Raw genomic sequence first — 15,934 nt, 5'->3', positions numbered from 1 at the left:
CTCCAAAAGAATTGGACTATCAAGATATCCATGAGGATACAAATATTATATATTAAATGTATGAATAAGAATGAGAATGAATTACAATGAGAACGAGAGGCTTGCTTATATATCAGGCAAGTGTCTCTTCATGGAGAGTCATGTCTCATTTAGACATGCCTCTTCAATCTAATTACTAGTTTAACTAATCATTAGTTATGATTATTATCGTTTACATTATTTATATATATTTTATTCGTAACACGATTTTGGCCAAACAATCTCGTATGGACTATCAAGATATCCATGAGGATACAAATATTATATATTAAATGTATGAATAAGAATGAGAATGAATTACAATGAGAACGAGAGGCTTGCTTATATATCAGGCAAGTGTCTCTTCATGGAGAGTCATGTCTCATTTAGACATGCCTCTTCAACCTAATTACTAGTTTAACTAATCATTAGTTATGATTATTATCGTTTACATTGTTTTACATTATTTATATATATATTTTATTCGTAACACATGATTTTGGCCAAACAATCTCGTATGGTACTTTGAATTTTCCATGTTTGAAAGTTGAAATTTGGGTTCCCTAGCTCCAGACTGGATTTATTTAGATGGCTTTTTAGTGTGTTTAATAAATATCTGTTGATCCTTTCTTTTTCAACTTGTAAATTGTTTGGGATATATTGGGTCTTGCACTTGAGTATTGATAATATTTTTCTTATGCATTTGATGGAACAGATGATGCTGCATGGAGCAGTATTTGGTTGTTTGGCCCCAATTCTAACAATTGCAGCTTGTCTAAGTTACAAGTCACCATTCATCTCTCCAAAAGATGAGGTACTTGCTCGCAGAATGAAAAAAAGAAACAATGAATTTGTATTTATAGAATTTAACTCCATATATTTTTTGATTTAATATTGCTCTTATTAAGTTGGGCTTGTGGTGCAGAAAAGTAATGCCGAAAGAGCCAAGCTATCATTATTGTCTGAGAAGACAGACAGTGGAATTGGTGGAAATATTGCTAGTGGGCAGCAGTCTGATCACCTTTTATTGGTGATTTCATATAACAGATGGGTGAAAATTTTGAGGCAGGTAAGCATATCTTCTCAGCTTCTCTTTGCCAAGTGAGATTTTGGAACTAATTGAATGATGAATTTGACATGATGCTGAAGACACTAAATAATCATTTATCTGAAAACTGTCAACAGCAGGAATTGGTGGATAAATGGATATCTTACTGAGTCTCCTGGTCTGCTGTGAATATGTTTACTAGCTTCTTTATGGTGTTTAAAGGCAGTTAAACATACTTTTATTGTTAGCAAATTTGACTTGCCTAGGGATAAGTTGAGAGTCATTATATTTATTTTAGTTTTGGGTTGTGGCACTGCAATGTAACAGTAGTACTCGAGTATCAGATTTTTAGTATCAGATTCAACACGCGTGTCCTCATATATTGTACTTTGCACCTACTTTCCCAAGATGATATTATCTAAGAACTTGTATTTCAAAATTGCAGGCATGATATATTTTCATGTGGTAAACATTTTACTGTTAAAACTTAAAAGCATTAATTGTTTTTCAACATAATATGGGATATATTGATCAATTTCAAACAGGTTAAACGCTAAACAGTTCTGTATTCGCTACTATAAATTAGCGACACCTTTACTGCTGTACTCTCATTAACACACTACACAAATTAAAGTATTCCCAAACTTTCTTTACTTCTCAAAAACTTGGGATTTAATGCAAAACTTCAACATTACGCTTCTATTCCAAATAGTTCTCATTTTTTATTTTAATTCTAAGAAAATAAATGATACTTACTGTTACCGCATTATCCGTCACCCTACATGCAAAGTCATCACTAAATCGTAAGACAAATGGAACTGGAAGAGTTACCATTGTCACCTGCACAGTCTCTTCCCTCTTTTTTGGATGACTGATGATCAACACTTGGGGGCTTCCCTATGTTTCTCTTTTCCTATGATTTATGGTACGTGAATGTCTGATGATGAAAGGTTTAGCAGTCTATTGTGAAATTTGGGCAGCTATGGGATAAATTTCTCATAGGAACCCAACTGCCCCAACAAGAAGCCCCAAAGAAGATTTCAAGTTGTACAAAGGAAATTATTATTAATACATGGCAAAGCAATTCTTAAAGAGGGGTATATATAATATTATTTTGAGTGAAATTCGAATTTAAATTTGTATTATCCTCCAAAAATTTCAAGTCGACTTCATATTGTTCATGTCGGCTTAACCTAATGGACATGTCATTTCTCTCATAGAAACAAGTATAAATTGTGCTTATTTTGTTCTCCAAAAAGATATGGTTCGATCTGATCGGAGGTTTGTGTAAATTCTCTTTGACGTACTACACTCTGTGGCTCATGTTCCCAACTCTATCACTTGTGATTACTAACTGTGGCTCGCTCTTTTTTGTGGTTGATTACATGGGCTCGCTATTTATTTATGGCTTACATCAAATGGTTCGTAATGTTTCTATGGGCCCGGTCCTGTTACTTCATAGCTCGGATTACATAGAGGACTTGCGTTATACAACAAAATGAACTCGCATGATTTCTCTGGCCTACATACACAGTGATCTTTGAACCAAATCGCTCTGTGTATCATCACTACCTTTACAGTGGTATCATTACAGCTTGGCATCATAGTGACATATACGCATTACACATTGAGTGGCATCGAAGTATTTCAATGGCAACGATACAATATGACTCCTATTAATGGTCTCTCAGAATTACAGTTGTTCCGTTCTATATTATAATGATCAATGGCACACTACAAAGGTTCCTTTGGTGGCACATTATAGTGACATTACAAGGATTGTTAACTACTGTGCATTGATATATTTTACTGTGGTTACTGTGGCTCGAAGATTCACTGGCTCACAAACAATGTTGCACGAAGCGGGAGCGAAGCGGAAGCGCGGAAGCGGAAGCGGAAGCGCGGAAGCGGAAGCGGAAGCGCGGAAGCGTCATTTTCCAAAAATCTAGGAAGCGAAGCGTCTGCTATATATATATATATATTTTTATATTTTTTTGCATTTATACTCAAAACAAACATTCCAAATACCAAATTAATTGTAGAAGACATGAAAACATGCATATTTTTGCATAAATCAAGATAGATATGGCATCCATGATTCCATTGTAGTTACTAGTATGTACAACAATCATCTATATTCTAGCTATTACAAACATACATCAAATTTTTAAGCATATTATAAAACATAAAACATTTAAGCATATTATAAAACATAAAACATAGAGCATATTATGATTTATCTAGCAAGTGAGCAATTGTCAACATTTGTCATGTCCAAAATTCAAATAATAATGTTTACAAAATATGTCACTTGGTCACCGCCAAGCCAAAAAGGTTCAAAATTCAAATTCACAAGTCTACAAGTCTGATGAGTAATCTATGACAAAAAGTAGTAGATTGTGAATATATCTACTAATCTCTCCTCCTTCCACCACGAATAGAACGTGGTGGCGGGCCTCCACGTGGTGGCAATGAAGAAGATGGTGCCTCTGGAAGTCGTGGCACTGAAACTGATGAAGAAGAACCCCCTGCTGTTGGTGTTGAACCATGGAACCTAGGAACCAAGGGACCAGATGAGGGAGCATCTGCTATATTTATATTTTTTTTTGCTTTCATTTGTCACCCTAACCCAAGGTGGACCCACCCCCAACAAGCAAACTCACCTAAAATTTAAAAAAAAATTGAAAAAAAAAAACGATTTTCTAAATGCTTTTCGGGAAGCTTTTCTGGAAGCGTCTCGGAAGCGTCTAGGAAGCGTCTGGGAAGCGCCTGGGAAGCGTCTGGGAAGCGCCGTACGAAGCGTGCTTCGGCGCTTCGGAAGCGCCAACGCTTCCAAATTTCCAGGAAGCGTCTAAAAATTTCGGAAGCGCGCTTCGCCATTTTCGGAAGCGCGCTTCCGGGGGCGCTTCCGTACGGGGCGCGCTTCGGGCCTAGGATCCGGGGGGGGGCGCTTCCTGCAACATTGCTCACAACTTATAGTGGCTCACATCAATGTTTGAATGGCATCGTTCTCTACATCAGTGGTATCATTCTCTGTAGGACATCACTCCTTACAACAATGGCTCGATCTTAGAGTGGCTCGGTCTCATAGCTTAGTGGTTTGTATGGTTTGTTTGTGGCTCACATTTCTAACAATGAGATACCTCTGACAATAGTTTATGTTGACTATGATACGTATGGTTGTGATAAATATAGACAGCACAAGTAATCTATACTACTGTGATCTCGGCTTGTAGACATGACTATAACCATGACTAGGACAGTGACTATGTTGCTTTGATTTATGACATGATAGTATGACTGATGACATTGATAATAATACACAATACTCTCAATGACAGTAAACCTTGATGGAAATAATGCTTGATGGCAGTATGGTAGTGATCTAGTAAGGCAGTGACCTGATATGGCCTTGGTTACATTGACCTTGATAGAAGTGATGTTGGCCTTGACATGGTAGTGACTTATGATATGGATGTGATTTGATATGGCAATGATATGACTATGACAGTGACAGTGACCTTTGTTATATGGTGTGTTTTGACATGGCTGTGACTTTGGATGTATGGCACTTTGATATTTGGCTTGTCTCTATGATGACGAGGGAAACAACGATAAAGTGTACAATGCTCTATGACAATGACCATGATGTATATGTGATTTGGAGGCCTGCCTGCTGTTGGTTGTCCTAGTAGATGCTCTAAGATGTGTCTCATACTTAATGTACTTCGTATCTCAGCTGAACAATTGATGAATATCTAATACAAGAAGAATCTGGTTGGGTTTTCCCCCTTGTGGGGTTTCTTGTCTCTGACCTAAATCATGGTGTCTCTATTATGCATGCTTTTCTTCTACTGTCCCTTTATTGTTCCACTGCATTGTTGATGTTTATTGTTCTCCCTGCATAATTGCTAATGATGATATGATGTTATGGGTTGAATGTAATGTGTAAGTGATGAAATAGTTTGAAAATGCAATTATCTACAACAGAGAACAATCAAACCCTAAAAATTATCATGGTACCAGAGCTAGGCTGAAGAAAAGTCATTGAGATCAACCCTGTGAAGGCACTAATGGATCAAGTAGAGTGAATGAGATGAAGATCTCAGAGATCTAAAAGGATGCTAGGGTTTGAAGGAAACCCTAGGAAACCCTTGTTCTTACAATAGAGGTTAGGGTTTGTGAGAAACACTAAGAGTGGCCTTGGATATAATAAATACCTTCAACAATAGAACCCTAGTGTGAAACTTCTTGATATAATATGATCAGTGAAAAGCCCATGATAGATTTAGAGAAACCCTAGGAGAAGGGTATGGTGCGGATTCAATGGTCTTCATATACCTTGATGGTTGGACTTGGTTGCCGATGATAGAGATAAAGGTTATAGGTGGCACTCATGAGAATTAATTTCTTCTAAAGAAGACATTGACGTATGGTTGATGAATAGTGGTACATCTTGGCTAAGAAGGAGGCAGGATGAAGAGGGCGCTGACAATCCTCATTAAAGATAATATTTCCAAGTCTTATGTTATTTATTTGTGACATTGCTCTTGTTTAGATTTACCATTTTAGACTATTTTTCATTCTTCTTGAATGAATATTTGAATGTTTTTTTCACTAACCTCTTGGATGAGGATATGAGATCCTCCTTGAGGATCATCAAGTTGTAGAACATTGTAGGAGGAGTTAGCTCCAAGAAGAAGCTAGTGTAGGAAAATGAAGGAGCCACTTTGATGTCTAGAGAAGATAGTCTTGCCTCATCACCAGGTACACTTTCATTATGATTATTTATTTTGCTACTATTGCACTTGCTCTTGTCCTCAGGTCATCAAGTACAATAAATGGATGTAGAGCTATTCCTTGATTAGAATGGCAATGGACAAGAGCCCATACCTCGGAAGAAGGATTGCAGTTTTCTAGGTTGATAACTATCATTGAAAAGGCTTCCTATTTAGAGGGAGTAGACTGTTAGGTTGAATGCAACAATCTGATGGGATGATGAGAGAAATATGTCCTTCATGCAAGGACCATTCCAGATAACAAGATACAATAGTGTCAGATGCTTCCACAATATTAAATTCATCTGCGATAAGGAATATGCACTCAGAGGGAGAGGATTGTAGCTCTTGTTGTCGGATGCACTATTCAGATGTATGTGAAGTTGGCTTCCTCCATGATGTACACATGAAAGAAGCACACTTGGAGCTACCTTAGGTCTTTTAAGGCACATGAGCTATGATTCATGATTATAGATTGAAGAAAGTCCAGTATAGATTCAGGCAAGTCCCCTGGACTTGGCATGCTTGGATTGATGGTCATTTGACACAGACTCCAAAATCTTCATGGTTGAAGGTATGTCTTTGAGCTTTGGTTTTACATGCTAACTATTTATTTTTGGCAAGATCAAATCATCTTAGTATTCGTTGCCAGAGGGAGTTGACTTTTGAGCCCAGATGATCAACATCTCGAGATTGGTGATAAGGACTTCTGTATTAAGGGAAATATACTTATTGATATTTGGCATGATGATTACACTGAAGTAGTTGAGAGAGGCTCCTCTTCAGGATTCATTTTTGATGGATCTCATGATCAACAAGTAGTTAGATGGATCTTTGCTTTGCATTATATACTTTGAGGCAGATAGAGCTTGGATATGTATATTGGGTTGTTGCTAATCATGTGCTGAGATATATACATGAAATTATTGATCATGGACCGAGACATATTTTCGGAAACTTGATGAATCCACTGATGTTGTCTGAGACTAAAAATTTTGTTGACCTAGGTGTTGTTGTAGCTTGGGGTCTGCGATGATTTCTTGGATGAGTCAGAAACAAAAGTCTATTGATTTGAATATGATTGAGGGAGAGAAAATTGTTGATGCCTAGCTGCGAGGTAGTGTGATTGAAATCCCTTTGGGGAGTTGTTTGAGCATGTGCTGGACACAACTATGATATATTGTGATATTAAGAGTGGGATTTGACTTTTAGAGAACGCCATGTTTCATGACTAGTCCTGTTGCACCTATTTTATCACAAGTCCAAGGGAGCAGTTGTGTAATTTTTTCAAAGTTCAGAATCATCAGTCAGCGCTTTGATGTATCATTGTAAACACAATTTCTGCAAATTGTAATGTAAATGATGCTAGTACAACTGTTTAATTATGTAACAACATGTAGGTAAGCCTTTGATTTTGGTAACAAATTTCATCCTAGCATGTTTTTTAACCTCATCCCATTATGTTTATTTCTAAATACAAATAATCGACAGAGTTTTTCCTCCGGCTTAAAACCCAAAGCTAGGGTGGAATTTATTGACAAAGTCTTAGGTGAGTTCTAGTGTTATATCGAGTCTTTGTAAAAGTGGTTTGGGAATAATTTAAGCTATCTGGCTAAATTATTTTGTTACAGATCACTTGATCTACTAGATCATATTGTGTCGCAAAATTGGGTAAATATTATGAGGGCCTATATTCCCCCTTTCAAGGTTGAATTTGTAATATCTGATGTAAAAAATATTTTAGTGTATGGTTCCTCACAATCAAACACCATGGCTAAAGTATTTGACGGTGGAAAATTAATTAATCCCCCCTTGTGCCAATTAATTAATTTTTTTGGCTAAATCCTAAGCCAGAAAATTAATTAATTTATAGAGTCGAAGAATAATTTTAGAGAAATTAATTTTCTCCAAGTGGAAAATGACCAAAAAAATTCGTGGGTAAAAAATAAGTTAATTTTTGGAGGTCCCCCACCAAGGCAAAAATGGATATTTTAAGAAAAATTGAGCCCTTGGACCTTGGTGGTTAAGTCAAAGTCAAAATTTTGAGGAAACTAATCCAAAATATTCATTTTTGGATTAATAAAAAATGGTTTCTAAGAAAAATCGGAAATTCTTCAAAAATAAATATTTTCAACAGTGGAGATTAGAAGATCAATTTTTTATAAAGGGTTGAGATTATTTTGACAAGGATCAAACCAACTAGCCGTTATTTTCCACTTGGAGGATTTCTCTATAAATTAGAAGCCATTTTGCTTCTCAAGTCATATAATGATGAAAATTTTTGACTCTAATCTACATAATTTTGTAACGCCTATATTGATCCGTTGATCTGCTGGGGACATTTGACATCATAATAACAAGACTTTGGGGTTCAATTCATGGTTTTCTTTGTCCATTGATCTGTAGTACACGCTGGTTATGTGCTTTCCTATATTGTGCTAAATATTTTATATAAGCTTGTTATTTCATTTGTCAGTGGTAAGAACAATCTATTGGTAGATTTTAGGGCTATCTTAGGTGATCTGATCCACCATATGTTTAACAAGTTTGCTTGAAAAAACCTATAGAGATTTGCAAGTACACGGACCCTTGGGCTCCAAGTTCACAGACTTTGGAGAAGCGCCGATCTTGTTTGGGCTCTGGGAATTTTTATGTGATTTTCTTACTTCGCTAAAGGCTATGGTTAATTCTATAACCTTCGAATCACATTGATACATTGTCATTATTTAAAATATTATTTGTCAAAAAAATTCATATTACAAGCATTGTATATTTGTAGTTTTTTGTACATAATTTTGTCAAATAAATTTTGTAACCCTTATTTTACAGTAATTGGGGTTTGGGGATTTATTTGAAATTTTGTATATATTGGGGTTTTGGGAAATTTTATTTTTTCATTTGTGCAAGTGAAGCTCAAGCTATTCAAGAAGATTTGCTGGGGTTTTGATCTAGATCTAGGCCCTTGAGGGTAAGATCTAGTCTCCATATAATTTGCAAGGCCAACATCCAAGATTTTGCAGTAAATTTGGATGATTTTGAAGATTTGAAGTGAAATTCAATTTTTGCAGGGGTTTGAATTTTTTTAGGGCCTTTTAAGCCTAGCATCTACCATCCAAACCCTAGCGTAGGCCTAATTCGACCTCCTAGGCCTGGTCGTGAGCCTTCATCCCCTGTTGTCAACATTTCTAGGTGTTTTAGGCCTGGCCGTAGGCCTTAGTGGCCTTTCTCCCCTCCTCCATGTCCTTCTCCTGCCCTCAATCACCCCTTTCCTCGCTCCGTGGCCTCTTCACCCTCTCCGATGCCCCTTTATCCGTCCTCAACCTTCTCATCTCCCTTTGCCACAAGCTTTTAAGGCCTCTAACCCTTGCCGCATGCCCTTGTGGGGCCTCCTCTCCCTCTCGGCTTGCCTTTGAGGCCTTGCTGTAGGCCCTAAGGGCCTCTTCTAGCCAAAGTGTAGGCTTATTAAGCCTTCACTACCCTAGTCGCAGGCCTATTTGGCCTTGCGTCCACTCTCTCTTCCCTCCTCTAGCCCTGGTTGCATCATTCAATTATTCATTGGGTTATCATTTGAATTTTTGACCTAATTCTCTGTGGTTGCAGCAAATAGTCCATTGGAAGAATTGTGGGCAAGTTTACTAGTCATCTCCAAGGCCAAAAGGCCAAGTGGTATGCTCTCTCAAACCCTTGCTCTCTCACCGTTTTACTTACAACGATATGATTATTTGATAGCAGTGATATCTAGCTCATCTAAATGGCATAAAGTCAACTCATAAGTTGTATAACACATTGATAAGTCATTGGAAATAATTGGGTAATAATCCATTTGACTCGTGTCATGAAAATTTAAGAACTGTCATAAGTATAATAAAGTCTGATCCTAACAATGAGATTGGCAAAGTAGTCTAGCATTTGGGCTTCCTCATTTGCATTTTTTGCATGCATATGCATCTCATCTTTTGCATCTTAAAGTGCTCTAAACTAATTTAACTTATTTCTGTCATAACATTTGAACATAAGTAGCATAAAGGCTTTCATTTGTTTAAGCTCTGGTAAGAAAGACTCATTGTGGAGAGGATTGTGTTTACATTGAATTGTTAAAGTGATTTTGACAATTGGTAAAATATCTCATTGCTAATAAGAATACTAACGTATTGTTGTCTCTAGTGAAGTTACAATTTGGCACTTAATAAGCACTCACATAAGCACATAAGGCTAAGATCTAATATCTTGTTGATTGGTTAAAAATTACTCAAATTAATTGAATATTGGCATCTCTTGTTAGCATTGAGGACCTAATTATACTCTTGGTATTTGTAGAGAGAAAATTGGCGCAAGAATTTTTATTGTGTGCATTCTTGTATATGTAAGTGTAAGTAAGTAATTTTTTTATTGATAAGATCTAAATGGTGTACAATACCTTTGTCGCAGTTTGCCTATATAGGCAGTGACTAGCCACGAAGGATGAATAGTCATGTCTTTTGACTATTTACCTCTTCATAATTAACATTTTAATAATTAATTATTAATTATTTTAATATTATTAATATTTTATTCATAACATTGCCACCCCCTTTAGAGATGCTTTGTCCTTAAAGCATAACTAAAAGGGTTTCCTCTAGTTGAACATGTTGCTATGGAGTGGCATCTTTACATTGACTAGTGAAGTCCTCATGAGTATTTTTACCTTCCCTGACATTGGAAGTGTTAACACCATATAAATATAATGTCTCCCTTGCCAGTTAAACTTCATGAGTTGTTCTTTGTAATATTCCCAGTGGGAAATATTAAGTGATAACAACAAATAAAGCATAAACTTGTAACCATAAAACTAACACACCAACATAATGACAAATTGCACTAGAAATTGTACCAAGAGCTGAGCCGTTTTATTAACTAAGAAAATAAGGTATATATAAATGAAGAAGAGGAACATGGGCTAGTCAAGTCCTAGGTGAAAATGCAGTTGCCCAAGTGTTGGAAACTGCTCTCCCCAAGTCTCTTCACTAGCCCATTAAATTCTACTACTGTTGGCCGGAATGGAATTGATGTTTTGGCCCTCTAAACTACTCGGAAAATTCCAGGAAATTAATTAGAGCTTCGTCACAAGGAACCGAGAATAACCCAGAAAAATCTCACGGGCCCAAGTGGTGGAAATGGTCCTGGAGTGAACTGCGTCCTTCTCTAATAATTTTTGCTGCTGGCTGCTAATTAGAACACTAATTTCTGCCAAAAATACTGCCTAGAAAATTCTACAAAATTAACTCAAGACTCCTTTCACCAAACCCACAAAAACCCAGAAAGAGTTTGGGCTAAATCCATCGATCCCTAATGACCCCCAACAAGTGCAAATCACCCAATTTGGCCAGAAAACACCCCACAATTTGATATTATGGAATTATGCCCAAATCTAACACTGGCTAAAGTTGCCCTTGAGGTATGCCTCAAATCTCTGACCCTTATCTTGTTGATTTGGGGTAGCATCGAATGTGCTCTAGCCATGAAAATTGGTGGAGAGACTAAAGAGCATGAGATCTCCAAGACCCAAAATTGTTTTGGAAAATTCCATCCAGATGAAAAGTTATTAAAATAATTAATATTTTTAATGCGGTACTAAGTCTAAGCTTAGGAAAATAAAAATATTAATAGGTATTCATAAATATAAGGATGAGAATCTTCTAAGAGACGAAGATCAAGTCTATTTTAATCTTAGCCGTTGATTAGGGATTTAATTTCGGTCGTTGATTCATCAATAGGTAAAGTATAAGAGAAGGCTTAAGGGTCAGTTGGAGATATACCGAGGGAGACCAGTGAGCTCGATTTCTAGAGCGGGGTTTGCTGAGAAATTCGAACTAGAGGTCTGGATTGAAGCAAGAGGTAACGAGTACAGAGCAAAGAGGCAGGGACAATGCTAGAGGATCAGCAAAGAGGTCAGAAAGGCAGAAGCAGAGCAACTCAGGAAGACGCAGAGGCAAACTACATAGTCACTGGAGGGCCTGTGTGGGTGACGCAAAGAGGCCCAATGTTGATGTAGAGAGGCAGAGTGCTGAGGCAGAGGGTCTGGGAACTTCGCAAAGGCTAGCTGGTCTAACGTTGAGCTTTGGAGAGGTGTCAGAGAATTTATCTCAGTTGGGTGAGCCAGTTTGGCACCCAGTGTACTCAAAAAAGCTATCTAATAATAAAATCCTCCTCTGCTGCACCAATTTTCCCGCATTGGGTTTTTCCGAGGACAATTGTCCAAAAATATCTATGTTGATGTGTTTGATTCTTGTGCATGTATTTGTTTCTGTATTATGGTGTGATATCTGCAATAGAATTATTTTTAATATTTACTGAAGTGATTTTGTAAATAACTTATTGGAAAATAAGTAGGTAAAATAAATCAGTTGCTGCAGTGATAGAATTTTGACATATCTCTTCACAATTATTCTCCCTTCTTCCCTTGTGTAGGCAAAGCCAGAAACCCCTACACACTTCCAAATGAAGAGAATTTTGTCCCACAAATTTGTTGCTCTATCCCCGCAAAATCACCACAAAATTCCTGTCTCCAAGTGGGAAAATATTCTTGCAAATAACCCAGACTCCAACTCGCTGTATGCTAGACCACAATGAATAACTCGAATTGTCTCTATGATTAGAAAATATGTAGAGATGGAAATACTATTGTCAATGAAGCTCTATGAAAGCCCAACAATGGAATCTCTGAATTCCCAACTAGGGAGGCACTCTAAGTCCTCTAAAGATGGGGTGGAATTCCGTCGGGAATTCTTGTGGTAAACAACAGTCTACCCTTGCACTAAACAACTCCAAGAGAAGATGAAGTGTTAAGTGTAATAGTCAAAAGATGATCCACAAAATGAGTCCCTCCTCGTTTTACATTTTCTCTCCGTCCTTCTAAACTCTTTTTAATATTATGTTATTGGTGGGGTCCTTTTTCTACTTAGTTACTTTTTCCACCATTTTAATAAAATAATAATTTGCTGCCAATCTGTAATATAATAATACTTGCCACCTCTCTCCAAAATACTAGTTGCCCCTTTTAATTAATATTACCAAAATTTGGAAAAATTCCCATGCTCACAAAATTGGGGATATTACAGTCCTCCCTGCCAAGAATTGCTTGTCCTCAATCAATGCCTGAACAACACTCTCTATCAATTGACCCGAATGACTACCGCAAATGATACCCAGGTCCCAAATGTGCCACTGAGTCATCCCTATCCCCAACACTATCATGTCATGAAGGAGTCCCTTGATACCAGGGTCCCAAGCCATCGTGATCAATGTGAAGCACCCCTTGCTCCATTCACTGTCCAACCCAGTACAAGCACCCGAAGCCCTCTACATACTATCAGTAAGTAGAGCATCAAGATAATATAAAGTCCTAATCAACTCATCGTGCAACTACTCTACTGAGTCATCCATCTCATCCATTTCAAGGGTGGACTCCTGAAGATTCAATCCAACCCTAGTGTGTTGAGAAATCTAGGGCATAACAATTAAGTGATTTCTCTTCTTTTAGTAACTGCTTGTGCGTGCTTTTTACTTCTTTAGATTAGGACTAAGTTGCTGGAAACGTGGGCAGAGGGTTCGTTTCCGTACGGAAATGAAACGGAAACGGGGAAACCCGTACGGTACAACCTAGAAATGCGTTTTTGGCCATACTGGCCTGTTTCTCGAGGAGGAAACATGGCCAGTACAGCTAGAAACATGTTTCTGGGCCGTATGTCAAAGTTTCCTCTTGTAACTTGACCTTTTCTTGTATTTTTATTTTTTTATTTTTTCGCTACTAATTTTTTGTTGGGCAACTAAAATATCCTCTAGATGCTTCTAGATGTCTCTCAAGTTATAAAAAAAAGGAGTTTTTTGAGTGGGGCAGCCGAATGTTCAAGCCTATGGCCCTAGTGTTGATATGCAGTTCATGGTAATGTTAAATTCTTAAAGTAAAAGTGATATTCTCCTTTATTTTTCATTTTCATCCTTTTACATAAATTTTTAACATTACCATGAAATGACTCAGGATGTTTGTGAGTGGTTTCGCCTTCATTGGATTTCATATGGAGAAAGTAGAATTTTAGATCTCACTCAAAATCCAGCAGACTTGTCTGTTTTTCAAGATTTCAGGATTGGGGTGATTGCAATGTTTCCATTGGATTATATCATGTACTAGGGTATGAAACTTGTATTTAATCAAGAGAACCAAGCCCTCTACGCAAGGGAGACTCCCAATAAGCAAGAGCATATAGGGTACTAGGGTATGAAACTTGTATTTAATCAAGAGCACTAAGGTCGTTTGACTATGTAGGAGGAGACTCCCAATCAAGCATGAGACAAGAAATTAGAAATTTCTCGTGGCTGATTTTGGATATTTCTATTTTCATTATGTGATCATTCATGAGTAAATGTGATGTAAACTTAGAGACTTATAGTTTATGCATTGACAATTGACAATTTTATCATAATGTAATAAATTAGAATGTATCATATATGCTTTATGATTGCACATATTTCTTAAATGTCCTATAATATATATATATATATATATATATATATATATATATATGTATATATATATATATGTATATATATATATATTCGTGTTTCCCCGTTTCCAAAATTTGGGGGGGTCACGTTTCGTACCCATGTCCATTTCGGAAACTTGTACCCGTTTCCCTGTTTCGTGCAACTTAGGATTAGGATTTTCTTTTACTTAGGTTATTAGTGTTCTTTTTCATCAAATAACTACGATATATAAACCATAAAGAGACGAGAGACGCAGAATATAGGCTACTAGCCAGGGCCAAAACCTCTCACTCTTTGAGAGGAAAACCCGAACAAATTCTTCTTCTTATACAGATTCCAATTGACGAAGACCCTTCACCTATTTTCCTCTGCAAGACCAAGACATAAAGCTTCTAAGCTTGACCCTTTCCTTCCTTGAGTTAATGATGGTCAAACTGCTAATTCTTCTTTCCTTCTTGGTTGCTCCTTAGACTTCGGCTTCCTGCAATTCTCGACTTCCTTCAGAACTCAGATTCCTTCCTCGACTTCCCTTCATTCCTTTCTTGACTTCCCTTTAGATCTCAGATTCCTTTCTCGGCTTCTTGAATAAGGCTTGTAATATTTTAGACTTAGCTTCAATTGTTAACTTGGTTATATGTTATGAATTCCTTTGCTCTAGGTGGAGGCTTCTATTGTGGTAATACAACTTGAGTATCACCCTAACTTTCTTTGTGGCTGACCTGTAATAACTAGTTTTATTTTGCAATTCCTATACCTTGCATGTAATATTCCTAGGGAAAATTTACAGTAAATATGCAAAGAAAACCTAGACAAAAAGCCATTAAACAGTGAGCACACCAAGAAATTGCACCAAAAATTGTGTTGTTGGGCCATTTTATTGATAAATAGAGGGTGTACAATATGGTGCTGGAAGGAATTCACCTAGGCTTGCTCAAGGCAAGCTAGCAAAGCCCCAAATGATAGATAAGCCACTCCTCTCCAATCTGCTGATGTGCTTCTCTAGCTCTACGTTGAAGATGCCCAGAAATACACTCCTGGTTGAGTAGAATTGCTGCTAGGACCCTCCGAGGTGCTCAAAATTTTTTGGGAAATTAATCTCGACCTCTCCACTAAGTACCGAGAATAACCCACGAAGGATTTGGCCACTGGTTGACCTTAGAAATTTGACACTATTTTCCCTCAATGGCTCAACTTGGTAATTCGACCCACCTGTAAATCATGCTGCAAATGGCCTCCAAAATAGCTGCAATCCTCGCTAAATTACTTCCCCAACCTTCTCCCCATGTTTCAGTCTCAACCACCCTTCACTCCTCAGCCTCCCAAAGTGCCTCCACCATGAACTGCACAACCCCTGTGTTGCTATCGCTGAACCTCTCACAGAAATCAGATTCCCTACTATTGTTATGAATTGAAAAGGGTAGAACTCTCTCCTTGGGCTAGCACTCGAAGTCCATCGAAACAAGGGTTGAGATCTCCACTCGAAGACACCGTGTGCTAAACAACACTTGCAGACTTGGCTTCAGCTCAAGCATGCTATTGTCAAAATACAGTTTTGCAAATGATGAATGGA

General features: G+C 37.4%; 1 protein-coding gene across 4 annotated transcripts in view; it reads left to right on the top strand.

The window, feature by feature from the left end:
• The window catches only part of LOC149179480 (RNA helicase family protein), a 450,824-nt gene that overhangs the window by 285,123 nt on the left and 149,767 nt on the right, over positions 1-15,934 (top strand). For all 4 annotated transcript variants that reach the window (XR_016258287.1, XM_089420680.1, XM_089420679.1 and 1 more), the window contains exons 27-28: positions 734-832; positions 944-1,087. Coding sequence is in view for 3 of the 4 variants with exons in the window: in XM_089420680.1 (XP_089276806.1) it covers positions 734-832; positions 944-1,087 (243 nt within the window). In the remaining variant the exon portion in view is untranslated. The remainder of the gene's footprint in view (positions 1-733; positions 833-943; positions 1,088-15,934) is intronic.

This window comes from Pinus tabuliformis, chromosome 4_1 (genome assembly GCF_031772625.1).
Source record: "Pinus tabuliformis cultivar Carrire ecotype Pingquan chromosome 4_1, CPIR1, whole genome shotgun sequence".
Classification (NCBI taxonomy): domain Eukaryota; kingdom Viridiplantae; phylum Streptophyta; class Pinopsida; order Pinales; family Pinaceae; genus Pinus; species Pinus tabuliformis.
The sequence above is the reverse complement of the archived record's forward strand: the minus strand, read 5'-3'. Positions and strand labels throughout refer to the sequence as shown.